At 37.4% G+C, this 26,741-nt stretch overlaps 1 protein-coding gene across 3 annotated transcripts in view; it reads right to left on the reverse strand.

Moving 5' to 3' along the window:
* Positions 1-3,748: 3,748 nt before the first annotated feature.
* Positions 3,749-26,741, reverse strand: part of gjc1 (gap junction protein gamma 1) — a 46,082-nt gene continuing 23,089 nt past the window's right edge. The window contains exons 1-2 of one of the 3 annotated variants that reach the window (XM_087810004.1): positions 12,530-12,838; positions 3,749-6,412 (exon numbers count right to left, since the gene is read on the reverse strand). In XM_087810004.1, coding sequence (XP_087666130.1) covers positions 4,901-6,358 — 1,458 coding nt within the window. In that variant the 5' untranslated portion in view covers positions 6,359-6,412; positions 12,530-12,838 and the 3' untranslated portion in view covers positions 3,749-4,900. Of the gene's footprint in view, positions 6,413-10,158; positions 10,213-12,529; positions 12,839-26,741 lie in introns of those variants that run through there. The other 2 variants (XM_087810005.1, XM_087810003.1) reach the window with 2 other exon arrangements.

Here is a 26,741-nt window from a genome sequence, read left to right on the forward strand (position 1 = left end):
ACTGCCTTTAGAGAAAATAGAAAAGCTTCAATCTACCTTTTTATATTGACCAGGTTGGATTGAAGTTTACCTGTATTTTTAAAAGTAGCTTTGATGTCATATAGCAATTGAAATTTTTGCATTCATCAAATTACATTCACAGATGTGGTTAGTTCACTGTAAAGCCCTGCTTTGTTTACTGTGTTACTCATTCAAAATCACATAGAGTAAAGACTTAAACAAAACCCTGTAACCAAATTTTACAACTAAACTCAGATACTTGGATTTGTTTTATAAAAAAGTATTTCAGTATACTAGTAAGTACAAACATGCATTTAAAATGTGCTTAAATATTTACACAATATTTTTCAATACCCACCTGGCAAAGCTCCTTATGCAAACTGTCTTGCACATACAATTTATACCTACAATTATACTTACAACCTGTTCGGCACCAGTATTAAAACCGACACTATATCCATCCCTAGTCAGGTTTTTCTTGCCTATAAATGAGCTTTGAGAAAAAAGTTACCCAATGATGAGGAGAAAGGGAGTCTGACATTTCTCTTGAGGTTACAAAGTAGACTGCTGACGCACAACCTTTCATCATTTCTGCTTTATTTTTGTAAGAAAATATGTCTTTAAACATGCCAACCAAATGTATCCATCAATGTACAAGAATCAATCCTAAAAATGACACAAAGACAGGTACAGTTCACAAAGAAAAAAATAACAAAAAAGAAAACACACATACATGAATATAAAGAATAAATTAGACATCCGATGTGCATGAAATTTATTTTTTTATTTTATTTTTTTTTATTTTATCACATTTAGTTTAACTGTAAGTCGAATGCAAATATATTTTTATTTTCAACCCTGGAACACGAGATGTATCTGAATAAAAACTGGGTTTGGCATCTGTTTCATGGCTCATTGTGTCATTTTGGCAAAATAGTTTTATTTCCATGAGACACACTGTCTTTGTGATAAGTTGTTTTTTTTGCTTGTTTTGCAATTAGTTTTTTGTTAGTTTCAAGGATTTTCTTAAAAAGGTGTTCGTAAAAGACGTCCATAAAACATGTAATCTGGCTACATGTTTAGGATAAACATAGATTTTTGACTGGACATGTAACGCTGCTTGGAAATTAAAGGAGTGCAAAATTCAGTACAGAGTTGAACGAACGTCGCGTTAAACGTTGCATGTCGTGGTACAAAAGAAGAAAGCCTACCATGCTGTGGCACATTGTTAGCTTTAAAAAAAAAAACTTTCTTCACACGTTTAGATCACCATGTTTGACAAGTATCGTGTTGCATTCAAAACAAAAGGTTCCAGAAAGATGAGAAGCAGAGCGTTGCACTGCGTTTGGAAAAGAGAAAGTTGAGGAATATAAATATCATTTAACAGGGATTAACGTTATTTCCATGTTTGTGTTCTTAGGCAAGGTTTAAGAAAATGTCAGTAGGCCCATTTTTTTATATTAAAGTTCACGTATACCAAGAGAAAGGGAAACAAGAGGAGAAATCTTTCTGCCATATATTGATAGTCCTAACAAGAGGGCAGTTAGTCCTTTTTTCACATGTTCGTACCAGTTGGTTGGTCTAAACTGTACTGATTAATGGATTATGTACTCAAATTACAACAAGAAAAACTGCACTGTGCATATTCTACAACCCGTCGCGCCTGTCTGGAACATTCAGGCTTTTCTCACTGAAGTCCTTTTAGAGACAGCAACAGATGTTTTTTTTATTATTATTCTTTTTTTCTCTGCACAAACTCATGAGATTCCTGAGTTTTGGTTTTATTGAACTTTTTATAATCGAAATTGATGTTTAAAAAAAATTAATGTTAACCACGATGTGACTAATAAGGCTGTACTCAAAATCTTTGAGTGAACATGGACAGTATGAGGCAGGGAGAAATATAACTTATGGTTAGTGAAATCTGTTATATAATTTATTCATTAGCATTTACTATATTTTTAGATGGTATTGTATTTAAACTATTTGAATAACACCTAAAACTAACAACAAATTGATAATTTATCCTTTAAAATGTCATATTAAACAGTAAAAATATACAGTATATTTGACCTATAGGTATTCATACTACCATTTAAGGGACACATTGTGTAGGTTTTATTATATTTTTAGTACAGAAGGTTGTAGACATTTTGTCCACCTGTGGCTTTAATCATTTCTAATGCAATCATGGTAAACTGTATGTTCCCAGAAGTGAATTAAATTCATTCATTTGAACTTTAAAAGTTTGTTTGACACATGGAGCAAAAACATTTTTTAATTCATGTAGCAGATGGTTTTCTCTATTTTTTACCTTGTTTCTCTGGGAATATGCCTGTTGGGACTTACACACCATATTGGGAAGTGAAACAAGTTTAACATCAGATGACACTAGACTGATATTATGATGTCAAAAAGACTTTCTTTGATGAATGTGACAAACCCTTCGATCTCTGCTTTTTTTCTGTAATTCTGCAATTTTGTAATTTGATGTGGTTTATTTATGGATGGAATTGAGCTTACAAAATATCAAATCTACTTACAGGCATGTGGAAAAATAGTTACCCTGTTATATTTAGACCATTTATTCATTTAATCTTAACTAGCTTGGTGTGGTTTATCGTTTTTGATACAAGTTAAGTCGCAATATAATTTGAACACAACATAATTTAGCCCACATCAGCACTCAATTGTCTAAATGTGAAAATAAAAATGAAAAGTGTAATGAGAAGATGACTTAATAAAGTTAACCCTTTATCATTGGTTTAATTTTGTTTAATTATGATCTGATCGTAATCTGTGTGCACTTTGTTCTTTGCACTTTTTTTTGCCCTCATGGATCAATACATTTATATCTGACTTGTTAAACACTCTCAGCGTCACTTCTGGGTCCAGCCTGCTTAGTTTCCAATATGCCTCAGAACCTCTCATTCTTCCTGCGACAGACAAACAGACGACAGTAAAAAGCTAAAGCTAATAAGGCAATATGTAAAATATATTTATATATATTTAATAGCAATAGTTAACAACATTAATACCTTTCTTCACCTCCAGGGATTTCTTTTCTGAAATAAAAATATTTGACTTGTCAATTTACATTATGCTGGGACGGCATTAGGTACCTTTTTGTCCCGGAAGTGACGTTGGACGTTGAACAAGTGGATAATTTGCGTCTTTCTAGGTGGATTTGTGTACCCATTGATATGTTTCCTGAAAAGAAAAAGGCAACTTTACGCAACTTGTATTAACTGGGAGAAGAAAAAGCAAATGTGTAACTTAAACTGAACTTGTGGCTTCAATGTATTCAGTGTGCTTAACAAAGAACTGTATGTCTGTGTAAGGCCACACTGACAAATGTTTGAGTGATGGAACTCCAATCTGCAGAACCCTTGTTTCCATGTGTTTCTTCTCTTCTCCATTGTATTGCTGTTATTTGGACACTTCACTCATTCAAAGTTGTGGAATAAGGACTTTTCACGGCATGTCAGGAATTAAATACAATGTAAGTTAAATACCTGTGATCTGACATCAGCCACAGGAGCCAGAACCCAACAGGAAGTCAGCTCCTGAACCTTTCAACATAAGACAACATCAGAAGAAAACCAGAAAAAACTTGAGAAAGAGCTGTAAAGAAAACTGGAACATGGAAGAAAGCAAATATATTTACACAAATCCAAAAGTTGTTTCTTGTAGAAATGGCTACAAGGAAAGCTTGTCAAATCATGGCTGTTAAGGTTGCTAGAAAATGTTAATATTCACATAGTAACACACTTAGAGAAGTAATTGTCTCACACCAGGAAGTCACGTACAATTTAAAAAATATATTTCTTTTTCCTTATTTTTTAACGTTTTTTTTCTTGTTCGTTTTTTACATTTGGAAGGCAACCGTAATAATAAAAAACAACTATCAATACAACTCAAAAATGTTTTCATTTTTCATGTATTTCTTTAAAAAACTGTGTCATTTCATATAAATAAAAACATACATTTACAAAAACAGAATTCAACTGGTCAACTTTAGAAAAAAAGGTTGGTCTCATGTTAGGCATTTTTCCCCAAAGTGGGAATGTCATGGCCACAGTTTCCCAAAGCTACAAACACACAGGCCTCTTCTCTGCCGGGTGTTACTTCTTGGCACTGACACATTACAGTGTTTGGTCTTGTTGTATCGTAGCGATAATCATAGTTGATGTTAATTGTTGTCTCAGCTTTGAATTAACACCAATTAGCTTAGAAAAAAATCAGAGATACAAAGCATTTTGAAGTGTAAAGTTACATTAGAGCTGGTTTGTGTGTTGCATGAGTTTGTATCTGTTCCCCCAGTGGAGAAACTGTAAAGAATCCACCACTAGGGGCCAGTCAACTGTTAGGCAATGTGATGTATTGTTGCTCTATCAAATACAGCATATTTACTGAGTTAAGAAACACACGCAATGACAGCAGCATCTGTGTGAATCTGCAAATTTGCTAGATGTCTGCATCCTTGCCTCAGGCGTGTTGTTTGATTGCATCCACTTTGTAATAATGCCACGTAAGCGAGCCCAAACCTGTCAGTCACTCTGCGAGTGTACGAACCCCCACATTTCAGTAATTAACTTAAAGGGGAAAAGTTAATGATGAGATCCGTCACTCGATAAAAGTCAGCATGATACAATTGCAAATCCCTATTAAAGGTTGGGAGGAAGACGACAGAGGTCAAGTATCTGCTTCAGGATTTCAAGGAGAACAGTACATAACAGAGTAGCAACGTTTGTGTTGATGTTTCAAGTTTGACAGTGATAGCCCAGACAATCTGTCATCTGCAACATCACTCTCTGTTTCCACACATCCAAGTCCACAAACAATTCTCCAGCTTGCAGGATTTTTTTAAGGCACGGTGGCATTTGAGTCTATGTACAGGTTAAATCCACACAGAGGGTTTTCCTTCCCCGGATTTGCTGCTGCTGCTGTTACTGCTGCTACCGCCAACACTGTTGCCACCTTTCCCATGCTTGAGTCTGTGTTTACGATCCTTCTGAGGGTGCGGCTGGGGTGGCGGCTGCGCTTGGATAATGTTGCTCTGGGGCTTATCATCCTGGTTGTCCCCTAGCTGCTCCTCAGCATTATGCTGCTGGCTGTACGCCTGGATGGCAGCCTCCAGTTGCTCGTGAGCCTGCTGTATCATGTCTTTGTTGAGAGCAACTCGGGCTTCGCCGCCGGTTGGAAAGTTATCTTCATTGCTGCCAAACTGCTGCTGTTCCTCTTGGGCAATGTTGGCCCGGTTCTGTTTGCAGGCCATCTTAGCATTACTGAGGTCAGTGTATGGCATCTGCTCTGGCTTCACCACGATGTTGTAGCCAGGGGGAGCTGACGGAGTGTTCCATGAGAAGGGGTAACCGACGTAATCGGCAGCGCCATCAGCGCCAACTCCTGCATCAGAACCCGCCTCAGGTCCTGTCCCCCCAACTGAGCCTTCAACGTCGCCATTTGCTCCAAGTAACCCCAGTTGGTACTCGTCTTCCTGAGGAGGCGAGCGCCGTCGGCGAAGAATGTCACAAATAGATCCAATCCCCAAATGTAGCATCTCCCAAACATTGAGTATGAGGCAGAGGACAGTCACTCCGTACATGATGCGCAAGAATATGGTTTTCTCTGTTGGCCTTGAAACGAAGCAGTCGACACTGTGTGGGCAAGGTTTTCCTGAACACACGAACACAGGGGTCACACGGAAACCATACAGCAAATACTGGCCAGCAAGGAAGCCGGCTTCCAGTACAGTGCGTGTCACCAGTTGAAGGACGTAGACCCGCATTAATCCTTCATCCCGAATACGCTTTCTGCCATCGTGCCGGATTTTAGGCCTGGGTGTGGGCTGCAGTGGATCACGTGGTCTCTTCGGAGGCTCTATCTCAGGCACCTCATATATCATTGGGTCATCCTCCTGGTCCTCCTCAGTTTCCTCTATCCCTCTGTGCTGTCTGGCTCCAAAGCATATTTTCCTAGGCTTCCTGTGAGTGTACCCTCCACTACTGGACCTAATGGCAACAGAACCCACTACTCCTTTGGCTTCGTCTAGCCGGGCAATCTTGTTAATGGCAAAGCCCATGTACATAAGAGAAGGCATGGCCACCAAGATGATCTGGAAGACCCAGAAGCGAACATGAGACAGCGGTGCGAAGGCGTCGTAGCACACATTCTCACATCCTGGCTGTCCTGAGTTACAAACAAACTTGCTCTGCTCGTCATAGTAGATGGACTCCCCCCCAACTGCGGTGAGGACAATGCGGAAGACGATGAGCACGGTGAGCCACAGCTTCCCCACGAAGGTGGAGTGGTTGTGGATCTCTTCCAGCAGCCGCGTGAGGAAGCTCCAGCTCATGGTGTCGCTGGACAGTGGGGCAGACAGTGTCCCTCTCTCCCCTGCTCACAGACTCTGAAAGAAGACAAAAAGAGAATTAGTTAAGTTGCTTTCTTATCTTCATAAACTCCTACAAGTTGGTTCTGGGGTTTGTGAATTAAACTGAAAATGGCAAAGTGGAATCAATCAAAGGATAAAAAGGGAACGTCTTCTTTGTCATTTTAAAATAAACCTCTCTTCGGAAAGAGTAGAAGAAGGAATGGAATCCAACAATAAATCTGACACCATTGTGTTCTGTTCACTTTGTAATGGTATAAATGATGAAACTAAAGAATGATTGTTACTTAAATTACATTTAGGTCTCATTCGGAACTACTGTCCTGGCAGTTTGTATTTCAAGATTTTCAGAATTTTTTATTGTATCTTTTCAGACAATTTCTGATTTAAATACCATTTTTATGAAATTAAGATATTTGTGTTTTCTTCTTGGACAGGAAAAATAAAAAAAATAGTATATATAATAAATATTACATCAGTGGCAAAAAGAAAACAAAAAATAACATTCAAATATTGTTACATTTTACAAATATCTAACTCAGTTTTTTAAAAAGGTCTAAAGTTTAAAACGTTTTAAAGTGAATAGGTAAGTCTATATATATATTTGATATTTTAAATTACAAATCGGCAAAATAGAAAACTCTCAGCCTGAATACCATCAAACCAACTCTGGAGCAGAAGTTGAATGAACCAAAAATCATCTTCATTTGTGTGTCAAGCACAAAGAGACACACAATAAACACACACACTTTGAAGGCTTAATTTTTTTTGAAGAAATAAGTACTCTCTGCGAGGTTCTCTTTGTGTGAGAGTTGGCTTTTTAAGATCCTGTAAACTTGGCCGGTTTGTTCTGGCTCAGTGACTGGCACCGGATTAAGTTTGTGTGTATGTGCATTGGAGCAGATTTTAGGAAGTTGAACATGTTGCCTATGTAGGTTAGGTCTGGACTCCAGGCAGTCCGTCAGAACCAGCAGGATCAGCAGGTGGCGGGGCACAAATCATCGAGGCAGGCCATCAGACAGCAGATCCACATTAACTCAGGCACTGGAGCTGAACCCAAACCCTTCTGTCCCTGAGGCTGGGTTTAGAGGGATAAAAATTACGACGCCGGAGAAGTTTTTCCTTCGTGAGACTGCAATATGGCTTATCGTCAGCAGGACAATCCTGCCATGAATACCAGCTTAGGTTGAAGGGTTGACGTCGGCACCAGGCAAACTGAGTGCTTAAGCAAACGGGGAGCTTTAAGGAGGAGTCAGAGCCCTCTGTTTTGTGTCTCTGTGAGAGAAGAGAGGGCGGTGAGGTTCTCACACACTTGAAGCATGTGCATTGATGACTCCGGCCATATAAGGAACTGTAACACGAGAGCAAGATGCAGAAATCCTTCAGTTCCCTGCTCCAGTGTTCACCAACTCATGGACTAACTGCTGTCACTATATTTCTAATATTAAAATACACTATGTTTTATAAACATTTGTTCGGGACTTTGTATTCCAGTAAAGTTCATGACAAGGTTTTGATACAAAGAAGATCTTGTTTTGATGCTTCTTGGCTGTACACAAGAAAATAAGTTAAAGCTCAATTTATTCCAGAAATAAAAATAAAAGCTGATGTTTCTTCTACTCTCTGATGATATAATGCTTTATCTATTTTGAATAATTTTATGGAAAATCTAAACAATAATCTCAAACCAAATCATGGACTTCTGTAACTATTGCAAAGTTTTTAATTAGGTTTAACTAATCTTCCTCCACCGATGATCTAAACTTCTTTGATTATATTTTTTGTATACCCTTGTATTTAAAGAGGTCAAAAGAGGTCATTCAGTTTAATCACAATATAATCTATTATGTTTTATTATGTTTAGTTTGAAGCAATCAAAACATGCCAGAACAGTCCTTTCTACTGCTCAAACTGACACACAACAAACTTTTCTACTGTATGAAAATTGTGAAAAAATACATCTTGTCTGAATTTTCAAAATAACAAGTGTAGGGTTAATATCTTATTCATGTCTCTTCAGCCTCCATCACTTCAACCTAACCATTTTAAACATACAACGATCTCATTGTCCTCTTCATCTCATTTTTTTTTTACAGCAAGATGCTAAAGCTAACAAGTTCGACTTCTTGAAAACAAATAAGCAAACATTTCTGACTCATGGAAAAACAATGTTGAGTTGGTGGTGTCTCCTGTTGTCCCACTGCCTTAATCATCAATGATATGACAAGCGCGGGTCAACAAACAGTAGCTATGAAGCTATTTTGGTGAAGTATAAACATCTGAAGAGCGACAAGAACGGCCTCCAAGTTCTTTTTTCCTCCGCTGTTATTGTTTGAAACGAACCCCAGCTTGACACACTGGTAAAGGAATGTTGGTTCACAGTGTGCTTCGTCTACAATGACTTTCCTTTTTGTTGCTTCCCCTTCCACCTGTTTTTATTCTTTTTTTTCACCTTCAGAATGTGTCTTCTCACACTTGAGAAGGTTTACCAGAAACAATTTGACCTACTGTTTGAATACAGTGCGACTCAGATAAACTGAGGGGACATGTCTTCTGTTTTGATGAAGAGTGGACTACAGTGGTGGATACAAACGTCAAGCCACTTGAATCCATTCATCACTTTTATTTTGAAAAGGTTAATTTAAAATATGTTAATTAAACAAGTCTTTTTATAGGCTTTCAGTGAAGTTTGAGGCGTAATTAGACAATTTGATTTCTCAAAGGTGATGCATCCAAGTTGGCTCATTTCTGATTTTGACTCTTTGAATTGCTTATTTTTCATTGACTGACCAGGAAAGGTTGTGAACTTATACTTGCATGCTTTCACCTTTGAGCCTCTGGCCACAAATACTTATATATGACTGAATCAATAAAGCATATTCCAGTTTAAACAAGTGAAAATAATGTTTGTTTATTGCAAAGCCCACTTCTGGCTTCCACAATACATTTGAAGAAAATATATAATTTATCATTACATTATAACTTGTTCTGGGAATGATTTTTGTGTTGCTTGGATTAAACTTCAAAAAATCACCAATTATGTTTTTCATTTCTCATGTACAAATAATAATGTTTTTTGAAATTGATGTATATCAAAACTACAAAGTCATATTTTGTTTCATCAGCCGTCTTAGGAGGACACACACTCCTTTCTATAAATCGATAAGATATCGCGGAACTGATGTCGACTGTGAAGTGATTGAAATGCTCTTGAGGAGGATTTGATGAGACAAGTTGTTGTGTTGAACGTAGAGTTAATTGGATTGCTTCCTTCTGCTGATGTATTGTTGGAGCACTGCCTCCAAACCACTTCTAATTCAGACTTTTATTTCATTATTCTTAATCTATCTGCAACTATCAAATGAATAGGAGACATTTCGCATCAATATTAATGGTTAAATTCCGATTTGAATCTTTTATTGTGTCAATTTTAATTTCAAAATAGTTGCCTTGCAGAATTTAGGTTTCCACTGTCAAGAGGTTTAATGAAGAATCGTGAACGAAACATGTTAAACTTCCAGTTGAATCCCACAGCACCATCATCTATGCTCTATACTTTAAAATTAAAGGTAAATATTTAGGAAAGCCTCCCCACACCAGTTAGAAAATATTTTCATGAAAGGTCTTAATATTAACAGTTGCTGTACAACAAATGATTTTATTTCCATTTCATCTTAATTCCTATTTTTCTGTCTGCCTTTTTTAAATGGCAGGTTTCCAAATGACTTGAACATATTTCACCGAAACCAAGTAGTCTCACCTACCCTCTTTATTAACCACATCCAGGAAAAACGTTGACTTTTTACTGGCATGACAATATTTTCACAATAGTCTTTTATGCATGATCTGTCCATCTGTCACACTCCCTCCTAATCTTGTATCTTCATCTTTTCGCCCTTGCATGCGTGTCATAGTTGCTTCTATAATTTCCTTTATTTCCTTTTTGGTTGTTTTGTTTGTCATGCATTTGGATCTTGGGCTGTCATCAAAGTGCGATGTCAGAAAGAACTGTTCAGGATCATTGCTCTAAACAACACACCATGACAAGTAGCACTAATGTCTTAAAGCGTATTGATTTCCCTTTATCTTCTAAAATGGACATATATGAAGTTTTATGGGGGTCTTCTGGCCCTTTTGCACCTCCCTAACCCTAACCCTAACCCAGCCGGAGTTGACCCCTAAAACCTTCAATGAGAGGTTAGTAAGCAACTTGCTGGGATTTTTGTTAATCTAAAGGATCAGGCGCACACACACACACATACATACAGAAACCCGTAAACCTGCTATCTCGCATATTAATCGATAAAATGAAATCAAATAATTTATGTTCATGCTTGAAACTGAATTAAAGTTTTGCCACTTTGGTAAATGTTACAGTTATGCTCTATCAATTTGAGTGTCTGTTAAATTAAACTTCACTTAACAAAATGTCAAAAGAAATGTCCCTATGATTAAAGCACCAATGAAGCTTGTTTTCCAGAAGAGCTCATGCGGTAGTTTGTGTCACCAAACAATGATGAACAAACTTTCTGATTTTAAACTTCCTTTTTTTCAATGTGTATCCACAATCATAGCGAATCCTTTCAAATGTGTCGTCCAGCAAAACATTCTCGACTCCACACTTTTTACTTCACCCAAACTCTGATCTCAGTATATTACTTCCTAAGGCTGTTCTGTCGATGCTAATAACTCCCTCGCTGTTCGTCCTCGGAACTGCCCTACGCCCTTTCCCTCCGTTGTGCCAGTAGCATCAACATATTTCCCACTAAACCTCCCGAGTCAACACTTGTCCGAAACTGTCAAATCAATCAGACTTGTGTCCAGAGAAGCACAGGGTGTCTCAAATAGATTTGACACGGATACCAAACATTGGCCAGGAAAGGGTTGCAGTAAAAACAAGATGAGGATGGAAACTTTTTGTGACCCCAGGCACGATGCCTCGGTGAAAATAAATCCCTCATTATTGTCATTAATACTTTCCATTATTCATTTCCTGGTTCATGGTGTGATCAGGTATGACTCACCTGTCATCAGCAGGATACACATACACATTTTTCCTGTTATCTGGAACTGGGTGTGATGAGCCAGAACTACTAATAATACTTTATTTGTAATACTTCTGTAGTTTGAATTATTGTTCTCTTAAAAAGGTTCATAGCTGAAAAGTTAAAGTGATAGTTAATCATTTCACTCATTTTCTACTCAACCTCATGTTGACTACAGGTTGGGATTATTTTCTGAGTAATCTGTTTTAAATTATAGGCAAGAATCTATTTCCATGCTAACGTAGCGACAGGCTATCTCTTGTCTCCCTCTTCATCTTCGTCTAAAATGACACACAAAATACTTCCAAATATCTCCATACCGTTCATAACATCCATCTTGTATTGAACCCTTGACATGAGGAAGTGTTTCGGAAAAACTTAAACAAGGCTGTATATTTTAAGCTTTGTTTTTCATGGAAGATTCCGGAATATCAGCGTAAATGTTGATTCACTGAATAAGTGACAATCTAAATGTAAATCAAAATTATCACTGAATGAAAACTCAATTACAAGAGTAAGCATTGACATCAAAAGTTGATATAACCTTTATGTTACACAGCCAAAAGTTCAATTCAAGAGTTTGTGTGACTATAGGTAAGAACAATATGTCAAACTTGCTTCACAGACTGATCATGTGATTTAAATCTTAAAAATGTTCATCTAAAATCAAAGGCTTGAGCAAATGTTTAAAGTCAGTTGTAGAAGGATAATTAAAGGATACGCTGAAGATGTCTTGTGAGGTCGGGTCAGTAAAAAACAGTTGTGCTGGTTCTTAGCGAACATCCGCCCTCTTTCGTTCGTGGCAAATTTAAAAAAAAAATCCCTCATTAACAGTGTCTGAAGGGAAGAAACCCACGAGCAAACCAGTTCCATATGTTCATGTTAGAACCTCCGAGGCGTCTCTCCGGTGCATCTGTGCTTTATCACCAACTTGACTCTGTCTGAAGAACGAGCTTCATACTTATACCTTCTTCATTAAACGACATTGACAAAAGCGCAGAAGGTTTCCACTGGAGTTATGGTGACACTCCAGAGTTTCAGTCGACTCAGAACGGAGCGTAAGACAGAAGTGATGAAGCAGCATACTCACTCTACTCCCTCAGATGCCAGTGTCCTTTCTCTCTCGACCTGAGGCCCATCATTTATGTCACTCCGAATCAATTTGTCTCTTTTTCATCCTCCTTAACCTCGGCTGACATCAAACAGCCCTGGCCTGATGATAACAACGGCATCCCGACAAAACAGCTCCGCGGTCTCAGGAAGAGCCCCAGTGTGTGTGCCTTACCAAGTGTGCGCTCGTCCTGAAAGGGAGAGGGGCGAGTGAGACAGAGCATCTTCCCTCTCTCCCCATGGTGCTCACAATGGTCCTCACTTAGCCCATCATCCCCTCAGAAGTGGGTCATAGTTGGGGGTGGGGGCCTTGAGTGTGTCGTTTTAATGGGGGAGAACGAGGGTGGTGGTGATTAAAACCCCCTTTGGGTCAGCGGGAGGGGACGTCTGGGTTGTCAGAGGATTTATGTTGGAGATTAATTGTTTTTGGTTTACATGATATTCAGATAAGCACTGCAGGGAGCCCAACAAAAAAAAACCTTGAGATATTTTTAATTATACAGTTAAAGTTCTCTCTCGTTTCTCTAAAAGCTCCTGTAGCTCTTTACTTTCCACTGAATCGTCGTCAAAGGTTGCACCACAATACAGTGAATACAGTCGAAATAATAAACATTGATACGTGAAGAGGAAAAAGGGGGAATCTGGGCCTTGTTCCATAATCTTATAATCACCAAGTCTTTAACCTTTAAAGGTCAACTAATGTGAAAACTCTCCTGACTCACTCACATGTTTCAAATATTGAAGTCTTCCTCTCCAAGATGCAGTAAGTCCTTTAAATTGTTTATACAAAGAGTCCCTTGGAGAGTGAGGACGCATGTGGTGACAAACTTTAATTCTTAACCAATCACGCTGAGTGGGTGTGGTTATGATAAACAAGATTTAATCTCAAGAAAAGTGAAGCTTTTTAAGTGGGCGGGGCTTAAGCACATTTTCTAATGTAAATATTTCAATGAAAAGAATTTTGTTCAAACAGACACTTATTGATGAGTACAATAGAGGTCCACAATGTTTTTTAAAAGACACTTAAATCAAGAACTTAGTTGCCCTTTAAAAAATCATGAAAGACAATGTGCATTTCTATAATAGAGACATTCATAAATAAATGTGAAAAAACTAACACGCTTTACAGTGGTCAACATTATTAACTTTTGGTTCCCTTTGGTTAAAATGTATTGTTTTTAGGAGATTTTAAATGTTACTTTTTTTTTTTTACTTTCCCAGTGTGGTATGATTTAGGATATATTTAAGATCAAAACCAACCTATACAACCTTTAAAACACGGGTCACCACCTGAGGGCACGTGGGTGCTTGTAAGTACTGATGGGCTTCATGAAGTAGTGTATTACTTCAAAATTCAACTGTGACTCTATACAACTATATACTAACCTTTTATATGGATGACGCTTGTACATGACTAAGGTTTTACAGGTGACTCACTAGTGGAACAAATTATGCACAACAATTTAAAAAAAGAAAAAGGTGTGCCCATAACAGGATAAGTAGTCTTGAGCTAATGATTACTTGAAATCCGTCCAAAATGACTTTCAACAAACTTTTCTTTGTGAGAATCTAAAAGCAGATGAACAAGATATTTGAGTTACTAATCATTTCCTCTGACTCACTTTCATCCTCCCTCCTCGCGCTCACCATTTCATCATAAACTCCTAATCACGACAGACAATAAGAGATGTCGGTTTAATACCGACAAATCCCTCTCATCTTGTGGCCACTGCTCAAATGAACCCTGCTCACAATCCCCTCCTCTTTCCCGATCTTTCTCTTCTCAACAAACCAGTTGCTTTCACCAAATGACATGCTTTGCTCCGATACATCTGATGAACTGAATGTTGAAGTTCATGTTAGATTGCACTGAAAACTTGCACATTTTTTTAATACTATTTGTTTTATTTTGTTCATTTTAATATTGATTTAATGGACATTATAATCTGGCAATGATGTGTTATGTAATGCTCTTTTAATGTCAAATTCTTTTAGACACTTTTGGTGAAGTACATTTTAAACATAATTAATAATCAAACACATTTAAACGTGTAATTTATAGATATAAACAGAAAAATAACACACCCATAAGAAAAATACAAAACAAAATAGATAGTAATGTAGCTACTACTAACATAAATGTTATTATCATGATTGATTGGTATGTTAAAGGGTGCTGTGATAGGTAAAACATTGTGGTTTGTCACTGCGTGTCATCAACCCCAGAAGTCTCTACCTTAGAAAGACTCATTATCCAATCATGTGCACTTTGTCCAACCCCTTTGAACCTTTGTGTGTGATTATTACAAAATGATTGAAGAAAATCTCCCTTCAAAACACAGAAATAATCAGTGAAAAACAACAACCAACAAAATAAAAAATATAAACAATCTTTTTCTCTTCTTTGCTCCATTATTAACATTATTTAAAACCTTAATATAAATAAGGGTTTTATATGATCGTATTCATTTTGATACATTAATAACACAATTAGGGCTTTGTTATAAAAAATAATATAATATTTTATCTCTAACTGAACTGTTTCCAGGTCATTTTTATTAGATTTTTATTTTCTAGTGACATGGAAAAATGAAAATAGCAATATTCAGCCCTGGGATTAGTCTTGAATACAGACTCCACATCGATTGAGGGTATTCTATACTTCTTTAATGATGTGATTTTAATTAATCAGAATATAAAAGTTAAGAAAATAAGTCAGTTCTATAAACGCCAGGCAAAAATTATCTACAAAAGAAGCATATTTTCATTCTAAGACTGTTTCAGAGACTCTCTAAGTGAAAATATATTTACATTATCTATATTTATATTCAACCTATGTTCTCTAAACACTGTGTCCCTATAGTCAAGGTCGCCTGGAAATAAGGGAAGAGATGATTTATCACAAACATTACTGTTGTCGCTGTCACTTCTTATGCATGAAATCGGCTCCCAGTGATCCATTTACTTTTTCCCCTGCTTGCAGAACAACTTGAACTTTGCTAACGCACAAACACCAGGCTTGTTTTCTGGACTCCGTGTTTACTTTGAGAACACGGTGGAATTCAGTTCATCATTTTGATGTATCCCTGTCACTGGACACATGGGGAGAAGTGATGGAGCTGATCCGTGCTACAATTAAAGTACATATCGAGCAACCTTGGGCCTGCAACTGCAGACTTAGTTTGAGAGATTTATGATGAGCACAGGGAGAGGAAGATTCTGCTGCTTCTAGCATTTGACTTGTATCTGTGTACCATCATGTCTCTGATATTTCTACGATTACTTTTAAGACTGGGTTGTATATATACTTTCTAGAAGACGAGTTTTTCGATCTTAAATTGTAGATCCTAATAAAATACATTAAATGATGTTACACAACCAATCATAAAGTTGGGTCCGGGGGCCAAAATCCGGTCAGCCAAGACATTTTTTGTGGCCTGGTTGGCTACAAATCAGGATAGATAAACGTTCTAGTTAATATTGTGACTTGCATACATATTAGTGTTTAAGATAAGCAAATTAATAGATTATTGCTGTCTTTGCAGAAAGTCTTCCAATAATTTGGCTCCCTTTGTGATTGAGTTCCAGACTCCAGCTCTAAGACGACTGTCAATGAATCAGAAGAAATTCATACTTTTTTTTCACTTCATTTAATAGTTGTTGTTGTTTCTGGAGTCACTTGGGAAGTTTCAGTTGAGATCTGGTGCAGATCAAGCTGACCGTCTCTGGTGAGTGTGATAAAGCAACTGAACAGTTTCTGTGCCTGTGTGTTCATGCCACTGTCCGGCAGGTTTTTTTACATTTTATTTGCATGACTGGAGCACTAAGTCAAATGTGGAGGGTTAGGTGGTGTCATGCACTCGCTTAATGTGCCCTGCTACTAACAGGAGAAGATTAACTATCTAAATTAAAGGTTTAGCTATTTGGTTTAAAAGCCGTATTACTCTGGTTTAAATCCAACTGCTGGTCAATGTGAGGATTGAGGCTATTAATCAGAAATAATGAACTGGCTTATGTGGGATAAGAAGTAAATTTGCCTAATTCAAGAGTTCAGATTAGTTGACATTTGGGTTCACGTCAAAGAAGACGTAAGCTACAGATAATGGTTGGTATTTACAGTACACGTGTGTATTTAGTTTGTCCAACGCTGCTTGATTATTTTTGGCTTATACTTATGATTATATAGATCAGTAAAAAAACGAGGTAAATATACAGAAAATGTAAAAATTCTGTCGGAGAATAAAACAACTTTAAAGCAAAGTAAGAAGAGTGATTATTAATTATTATTATTATATTATTATTATTAAGTTATTTGTATCTGAATCTCAAACCATAAATCTCATACATCTTAAACTGTTTTCAAAGCATAAAGATATTGGAAAACTTCATGGCACTGAGATAAAAAATTGTTTGCTATATTCACCTGATAATCCTGCCACTCATTTGCAAATGTTATGACATTGTTTATGGGAAATATTTTTTTAAAAAGCTCATCGTGACATACATTATAACTTACTTTACTGATCAACTGTCGCTGTTGTAAATGTAAGTAAACTTCAATACTGAGAATGCTGGCTATAAGAGACTTTAACAAAAGCCTAACATGGTTGCCAAGATTGGACTTTGGCAATTCATGTGTAAATGATCGGTACAAAAATGAGTCCATCAAAATGCAGCTTGAAATGCAAGTGTGAAATGTTGTTGTCAAGTTGTAAAGAAACCGACTAGACTTGTTTGTCACATGCAGCAGGAAATATTTATCCTTTGTCATGCTTCTGTTACGGTTCATATCCTCTGAATGAGGGCCTTAGTTAACAATAGACATAACACATTCTATTTGATCTTTCAAAAGCTACTTGCAATGCAGCACATGTTAAATGTATCTTTCTTACAGAGGTAAACTTGGCCCACACCACATCCTCTTTACCATCATAAATGTATCAATTTACCTTTAAAAAACTTGATCAAACTGTCACAGAATATATTCTCTGAAGGAGAGCATTCTGAAATATAACTTTCATATTTCACATTCGTGCTGAGGCACCAAAAAGCCACAATAACAATGTCAACTCATGTAGTGCTTTAAATGTCGCCTACAATAACGCGAACAACATTCAGTGCTTCTGAAATATTCAGTACCAGTTAGAAAGGGTCGTGTTTATGATTTTCCTAAACAGTAATGTCTGCTCTTATAAAGCTTTTCTGCGAGTTTATGCCAACAACAGAGAAGCTCAGAGTCTAAATGAAGGGATTCTAAACCGTGCTCACTTTAAACACACAAGCTGTGCTCAACAGATTCTGATCTTGTAGTTGGGCTTTTCCTGCTTTGATCCCTCGTCTTTCAAGATTTCCAAAGAATATTTTCCCAGCACTGGACTAACGGGTAAAGTCTCAATAAATCCCGACTTCCTATAATAATCACTAAGCACCAGTGAGGCTTATATTTAAGTGGTTGTCTGCAGAATCTTCAAGAAGTTTTTCCTATAATACTGCAAGTATGCACGTATGCAGCTAATAGTCTGTTTCATTCTAGCCAATGATGTGTTTACCTTTTATCCCAACAGTCCATATAATGTTTAAGTAGTTTAAAATCTACCGTTAGCTCAGCCAACTAATCTATTATTTCCTAACTTTCTTTTACAGACAACATTGTGTGGGATTATTTAGCGACGTATGGACACTTTAAACACTTTACAAGTCGCATGGCAACCATTCTATTCCTTTAACCCGATTTCCTTACTTTGCAAAAAAAAAATCCCCTTAAAACTGTAAAACTTTTTTTGAAAAACTGAAGCATTAAAGCAGCGAAAGGTAACGTCAAAAATATATCATATTTTCTGTAATGTTTAGTGATGGGTTGATGAGGCCTTGTGATACATTATGATGCAGTGTCTTCATTTTCAATGACCACCAGATGGCAATCGCTGCTTTATAAAGTTTGGCTCTTATCTTGTAATTAAATCAAACCTGGAATTGTTTTTAAAACTTACAGTGCCATCTAGTGGCCTATTATTTTCAAAATTTCTGAAAATTTCAAATTTCTTCACAGGTAATGACGGTTTGAATTTGAACAGTCATAAGTCGAACCCTTTTATTTTAACAACTTCACTACAAAACTTCGCCTGGTCGACCCACCCATGTCATGTGACAGGGTTTCCATGTGAAGAACGGAAACGTTTTCAACTCACCAGGAAGATGAAACCAGAAACTGACACCACCCTTATCTTGTTGTTTAAACAAATACAGATGCTGACACACACATCACATAGAGTGTATGTGATAACTAAATACAAGGGTTATGTCAGTAACACGATCTGGACACGAAAGGGAGCTAAAAACAATATTTAAGTTTTGTCACTTTAGAGATGGGGATTTTTTTAATAATTTAATGATGTTCAGAATATGTATAGTTTTAAGAAAAAGAGTCTAGTACTATGAGTACATTGTCAGACCAATGTAAAGAAACAAAAAAAGAAACAAAGACGTTATTGTTATTCATTCTTATTTGTTTATTAAACTAGTGGTAAATGCGTAATATTATCATATCATATATGTCATATATTTCAATTATTTAGAGATAATCAAAAATATGTCTTTCCCAGTCCAGTTCACAAGATCAATTTGAAAAATGTTAAACATTATTTAGAGCATTAGGTCGACTTTTAACTAATAAAAGTGGATCATTATTCTGTTCCTGAAACCTGAATTTTCTTTCATAACACCTGTTGAACTTTTCTTTGCAAATATGACCTCAGTTCAAAGAGCCCCTTAAGAGTTTCTCCCCTCGGTTTGCCGACATGTGCATCCTGGTCACATGTGCGGCAGCATTATGAACAGACTTTTTCCTCATCAGCCTTTAGATTCACATCGCTAATTAAAGCGAAACGAAGCGAGATAACCTGCGGTGAATGGAAGCCGGGGCAATCTTTGCGCATTATCTTTGCATGCCGAGACACACGTGGACGCACGAGGCTATCATCTCCTGCAGCTCCTGCTCACCTGCAAGAACTCACCAACTCATTAGAGAGCCACTGAAGGAGAAACAGAATAAGGGGGGAGTGTGTCTGAGCGCACGTCTGTGAGTTTGTCTCAGTGCGTCTCAGTGTAAATGCAGGCACAACTATGAAGATTTGTTTTGTATTAATCCTGAAAATTTGAAAGTTTGTCCTGGTTTGCTAGATACAGCTAGTGTGCACATATGCTGTGTGTATTTTGTGTGGACACGTGTACAGTATGTCCAACCTTTTTTTTGGGTTGCTTTGGTTTTTCAGTGTGGTGCTCTAAGTGTGTGTATGTGTGTGTCCGTGCCTGTGTGCGTTGGTGTGTCTGTGTGTGGGGTTGGTGTTTTTGAGTGTGTGTGCATGTAGGTGTGTGTAGATGTATTTTTGTGCATGTGTGTGTGAGTGTGTGTACATTTATGTCCCTCATTTAAATTTCTGGGTCGCTTTGATTTGTCAGTGTTTTGCTTTGTATACATTTGTATGCACCGCTTGTTTGCGTGAGTGTGTGCGGGTGTGTAAGAATGTGTATATTAATATCCAACATTTAATGTTGTGTTACTTTGTTTGCGTGCCTGTGTATGTGTGAGTCAGAGTGACTCAGGATGAGATTTTATACATCGGGCCTTGATGGAGTGTATTCAGCATGGAAGTGTGTAATTAGTGTGTGTGTGTATGTGTCTAGGTGTGAGTACATGGGTAAACCAGGTTCCTACAGTCTCTTTGCAGGACACAGGTTGTGTTGTGTTTCAATGTTAAGCCTCAACTTGTGTGAGACTACACTCTACACAACGGTAAATGTGTGTGTCCTGTTACTCTCGTTCTCCAGGGAAGTGGCCAGTGCTTCTCCACGGTGTGTGTGCTCACTTATGTGACAGACCGTCCCGAGGCTGCCGCGGCTGCCAAACATCACACACCTGGATGCACACTGTGTGCCGCTCCCTCCTACTCTCTGTCTTGTAAAAACCCCATTTCCATATTAATAATATCCAGCAAGTCTCACCATGATGAGTCTCTGATACGTTCGGCATATCCTGGATTAGAGTTGGCTTCATCTTCAACACAGCAGCTCAGGCAGGAGCGATAAAGGACACAATACTCCTCTAAATTACATTCTCAACTAACACCAGCACAAGGTGCGACATTTTTCATTTGTTCATTTGTTTATTTATTATGAATAATTGCTCCAAGCTTGTCATTTGTAGTTTTTTGTTGCATTTTGTGTTTAAACAACATTCAAGTTGAATAGTTTCCTTGGAATCTCGTTCATATTCTTAAAATGACTTAAATGATCTAATATTGCTTTCGATCTATACTTTATTTGATAACATTCACATTTTAATCAGTAAATTGATATAAACGCATTATATGTGACACATTTGTGTGTAGTCAAACACATTTGATGCAAAATAATTGATCATTCATTTATAATGATTATAATGTGTATTTAATTAAGATGTCGGTTTTAAATGCATACAGAATAGGCATGTTCCTCCTTCCAGCATAACACTCACTATTTTGTGTTTTTGGTCAAACTTATCTATACCAGCTACTAAAGGTCGGACACCCTGAATAGGTTTCCAGTTTGTCACAGAAACACAAAACCATTCATACACACACTCACACCTATGGACAGTTAGGGTACAATTGAAAATATTAAAGCAAAAAAATAGATCATAGGCTGTTTAAACACGTATTGCAAGATCAGACAATGTACCTAAAACAGTTTCTATTTCCCAGTGAATTTCCGTTCCGCCATCTTGTTTTGCCAATTTGTTCAGCAAATTGCAATTGTGTGCTAGCATTTCGCATCATAGTACTAAAATATGATTAAGTCTTTCAACTGTTTCAGTATCCGAGGTTGACCCTGGAATTCAACATGAGAGTTTTGATAAAAGCAGCTATTGTGGTAAAAATCAAGAGGCTTTTTAAATATATAAATGTATAAAGATAAAAATGCTTTGACATTTCACGTCAAAACAGGGGGAAATATTATCACTTTAGATCCCTGCTGTGATGTATCATAAATAATGAGAGTTTGGCAAAAAGAAGAGTTTTGTATTTTTTGGAACGTAAAAGAAAAATAATTTTCCGTCACATTTGTTTATGCTATCATTTTTTGTTGAGGTGGGGATGTCTGACACGTCTCCAGCTGCATGTCTGTGAACGACTTTGCTAACCCACTTATGCAGCTGCATTTACATTGAGTGAGCTGAAGCGAGCCATTTAAAGCATCACTCCTGCTATTAAAGCAAAAAAAAAAAAAACATCTGACAAACAGGGAGGAGCTGCTCTCTGGACTGCTCTGTTCGTGTGTGTCATCTGTGTGTGTGTGTGTGTGTGTGTGTGTGTGTGTGTGTGTGTGTGTGTGTGTGTGTGTGTGTGTGTGTGTGTGTGTGTGTGTGTGTGTGTGTGTGTGTGTGTGTGTGTGTGTGTGTGTGTGTGTGTGTGTGTGTGTGTGTGTGTGTGTGTGTGTGTGTGTGTGTGTGTGTGTGTGTGTGTGTGTGTGTGTGTGTGTGTGTGTGTGTGTGTGTGTGTGTGTGTGTGTGTGTGTGTGTGTGTGTGTGTGTGTGTGTGTGTGTGTGTGTGTGTGTGTGTGTGTGTGTGTGTGTGTGTGTGTGTGTGTGTGTGTGTGTGTGTGTGTGTGTGTGTGTGTGTGTGTGTGTGTGTGTGTGTGTGTGTGTGTGTGTGTGTGTGTGTGTGTGTGTGTGTGTGTGTGTGTGTGTGTGTGTGTGTGTGTGTGTGTGTGTGTGTGTGTGTGTGTGTGTGTGTGTGTGTGTGTGAGAGTGTTTCCCCCACTTCTGCTCAGTGTGAAGCAGCTGCCTCTCTTTAGCATCGCTCTGCACTGTAGTGATTCTTCTGTCTCAAAGATGGATGGATCCACTGAGCTCAAGACTGATGAGAGATGTCATGATGATAAGACAGAATGAGTGGATTGTTAAAATCCCTGTTAGAATAAAAACACAACGTGTATAATTGAAAGTCGATTGAGTCGTGATACTAGCTGAGAAGCAAAGAAGAGTTGATTGAGATTATGAACGAATCTCAATCCTTCCGTGACAGCTACTCATCGTGCAGGATAAAACGAACAATTACGTGCATGCATTTGCTTCTACACACCTGATGCACACGCATATGTGACAAGGTGGGAGAATCCTCACAAGCAAACAAATCAATTCCTGTCACTTGGAAACTCAGCACATGTGATGGCAGCTTGGCACGCGCAACACCCACATTCTAACGAGATCAAATCTGAGCGATTGCATGAATGGAGACTCTTTTACAGCCTGTGGCACAGAGTTAGATCTCATGCAACGTCCCATTGATAGTGCGGACCCAAGGACCCAAGCGCCATCGTTACTGTCTTGTCTTGGGTTCAACCAAAGGGAGAGAGACGACGACATACACACAGACACTCCCACACACACACAAAATTAGTATCGTATCAGGATATTGTCATAACATTTAAGTATTTTTAGGATTTTCAATACTTAAAAACCCTACTGATAAGGGATTCAAGTGAAAATGAAATATATTGGTAGAAAATGTATAGAATATAAGTGTTGATCCAATTCCTCACTATTAACATTTCCACAACTGCCACATCGGTTGCACTGCGTTTTTTTTTAATGGTTGTATCCGGTCGAACCTTTGCTAAATCAGTTGAAAAAGCCACGACTTTATGAGTTTGACAAAGAACGCTAAATATACATAACTTCATTATGTGTGTCCTGCCAGATGGTTGGCCCAAAATGTTAAGTATGTTAATGTTTACGTTGATATGCAGACCAATAAAGATGCCAGTTTGTTTGGCGAAGGAGAACACATACAGTGATGGTTAAGATAACTGGAGCATAAAAAAAAGGAATGAGAATGTAAGACCCATACGTCCTCTTAGGTTGATGAATATACGCTTTTTTTGACCTGTGAATTGGACTGCTAAAAAAAGTTTGCCCTATGTATGATTGAGTTTTGATACCCCTGATCTAAGGTTGGCTGATCACCTTCGTAGCAACAGTTGTACATTCATTTTACAAATCACAGGTGAGAAGTGACACAACTCAATAAAAAGGTTTAGCAGTCTGGCTATTATCTTGTTAGTCTAGAGGCCCTTTGGTTTGTTCTCTTACCCAGTTCCCAAAGGTTTGGCTTACAAGGAAAGAAAGTCTTGGAACACTCAGGGGCAGGAATTCACTCGGATGTCACAGCCTGTTTTGGACTTTGTTAAGAGATTTTACCCCTTGGGTTTAAGGGCCCGAGAGAAAAAAGGTTCCTGTTTCAGTGTCTTGGTGATTTGGAGGTTAATGCTACCTACCTTTCATTCCAGAAACTAACCAGACAAACATCAAAACAACAACAAAAGCTAATGAAGGGTTCAAACTTGGCCAGTCTCCATATTGATGCTGAAAAAAAAAACCAAAGACCCATAATTATTGTTTTTTCAAAGCTGACATACAGACACAAACAAAGGAAGTAAGAACAGGTTAGTTGGGGCATGAGAGAAATTTGAGCTGAGGGAACGCTGTTTTATTATAACCTGAAACTGTAATACTATATATTACTTTGGGGTTGTCTCCAGACAATGTCTCAAACATTCAGGTCCGAAAGACAATACCGCCGCACATCACCAAGGTGCCCCAGTCTCCATCTTGTCAACACGCCACCAACAATATAACTGGCAATATATTTATGCAGACAATAACTGTATGAAAATATTATATGATTTAAAAATGGCTAAAAAAAAAGACCAAATAACCCCAAAATGTGGGGAAGGCAGATAATAATTGAATTCTTGATGCAATCCTTTATGTATTAAATATGGGGGGTGGTCTTCTGCTCCTTTTGCATCCCAAGGAGCTGAACATAAATTATAAATATCTATAATAATAATAATAATTACACGAACAATGGATTGTACCGCCAGAGCTTAGGTTCATTGACAAAGGTTTTAATGTTATAGCTGTTTGGTTTACAGTCAGTTCATGTTTGTAAAATTCTTCAGGCACACAAAAGCGATATCCACTGAGCACAGGCTTCATACAACCAAACCAGTTGGGCTATGGGTTGATATTGCTTCTCGCTATGACCATCCCCCACTTTTCTCTTGATCAGCCCACATCATCCACCCCCACACTTTCCAATCCCCCTTTCTTCTGTTATTCACTGTCCCCACCACCCTCTTTCCATAAGCAGTCGTTTCCTAATGGTTCGCACTCGTCATAATCTATCAAAACGAAGAGGATAAATTCCTTGGAGGTCAAATGCAGGTACAGTATATCCTTCAAAATAAAAGCAGCATTAGCCCATCTCTTTCCATCTATATATTATTTTAAAGATGTGATTGAGGTGAAATTAAGATGGAATATTGGGGTTTATTTCTGGTGTATTTCAAGCAGGATAAAGAACAGTGGCGGCTGGTGAAAAATATTTTAGGCGGGGCTCTTTTCCAGTACATTTCCCCCTTATCCTTTTTTTTACATGTTCAAATCAACACATTAATAGGAAGTGTTATTTGTAGCGCCTTTAATCTTATCACTTTAAGTTAATGATAGATAATAATCAAGTTCTTTTATTGTCAAATATAAGTAAGTAAGTTAAGTTATTTGTATTTATATAGCGCTTTTCTAGACCAGGGTCACAAATTGCTTAAACAATCAAAAAATAAAAGAAAATACTCAAAAAAGATATACTAAAAAGATCAAGATAACACAGAGAAAAACACAAGAGTCCCAGTTTCAGTAGATCCATCAAACGCAAAGAGAGAGGAAGATCGTTCCAAAGCTTAGGATCAACAGCCTGGAAGGATTTCTCTCCTCTGGTTCTGAACCGTGTGCGAGGAACCATCAGTAGATTCTGATCCACAGACCTCAGAGCCCGAGTTGGGGTGTAAGGCTGGATCAGATATCAAGACATACAGCATAAATTAAATTGTAATTGTATTTGTAAAATAATATACTGCAAAAATATATATATATATATATATATAAACTAAAATAAATAAAAGATAAAACGTTAATATAGTTTAAAAAAAACAACAACCGCCAAAAACTGGGCCCCCAGCGCCCCGTATGGGCCAGCCGCCACTGATCAAGAAATACTTTTCCTTCACCAATATTTGTACACAACTTAACTCATCACATTCTCCAGTGGAAAATATTAACCAAACCAACAAAAGTGAGCACATAGTTTTATGATCTTCCTTTCGTGTGACGTTGACCGTAGCACGATATTTCAGCTGATAATAAAGGCTTATATATGACAAATCACAAACTAATCACACATAGACTTTAGACTTTAGACTTTAGACTTTCTTTATTGTCATTGCACAAAAAAACACAGCAGTTAAAAAAGGGAGGATGGAATGCAGTTTGACTACAAAAGAAGTTAGCAAACAGCGTCCCAACAAGTGCTTGATAAATAAAGTTATATTTTATTTTTAATCATTTAAACAAACTTCAAAGATCCGCAACTATAAAACATTTTAAAGTTAGCCATTGAAGAACCCCCCCGCCCCAAAATATTTAAAATACATATATATTAAATGAACGTTATATTTATTTTTCGAAACCCAAGGATGAAAATTAAAGCTTGCCTTTGATAAATAAGTATATATTTATGTTTTATTACAACTAAAGTCAATCACAAAATAAGTCAGAGCTATTGGAATGAAACCTGGTGTATTAGATGAAAAGTATTCTATTTTTAAGTTGTCATGGACGTCTTGACATTTTTCATTGACATTAATGATTAACGTTATAAAAATTAAAAAAAATACTCAACACAAGAGAAGGAATGAGTCGTTCTTTGTGACGCAGCATTCACAATTAAAATGTGTCACCGAGGACAAAGCTATTTAGGCGTTTAAAAACACCTGTACTGCTCTCTAGAGGTCCTAACAGGTACTTGACACCCGAGTGTTACACCTGTCACAGGTAACCTGACCTGACCACCCATAGGTAAGCAAGATAAACGACAAGCTGCACAATTGGGCTTTTGTGTTTGCACCTGGCTATATAATTAGCGGTAAACCGAAACTTGAATTATTATTGACAATAATCGTCCATATACTGATAAATAAAACGATAATCTCATGGGAGAAAAATAAAAAATGTGACCAATAAATTAGATATGATATAAAGTAATAGAATATAATTATTCATGTTATGAAACCAACATTCATTATCATTATTTAAT

Source organism: Callionymus lyra, chromosome 15 (genome assembly GCF_982586985.1).
Source record: "Callionymus lyra chromosome 15, fCalLyr1.hap1.1, whole genome shotgun sequence".
Classification (NCBI taxonomy): domain Eukaryota; kingdom Metazoa; phylum Chordata; class Actinopteri; order Syngnathiformes; family Callionymidae; genus Callionymus; species Callionymus lyra.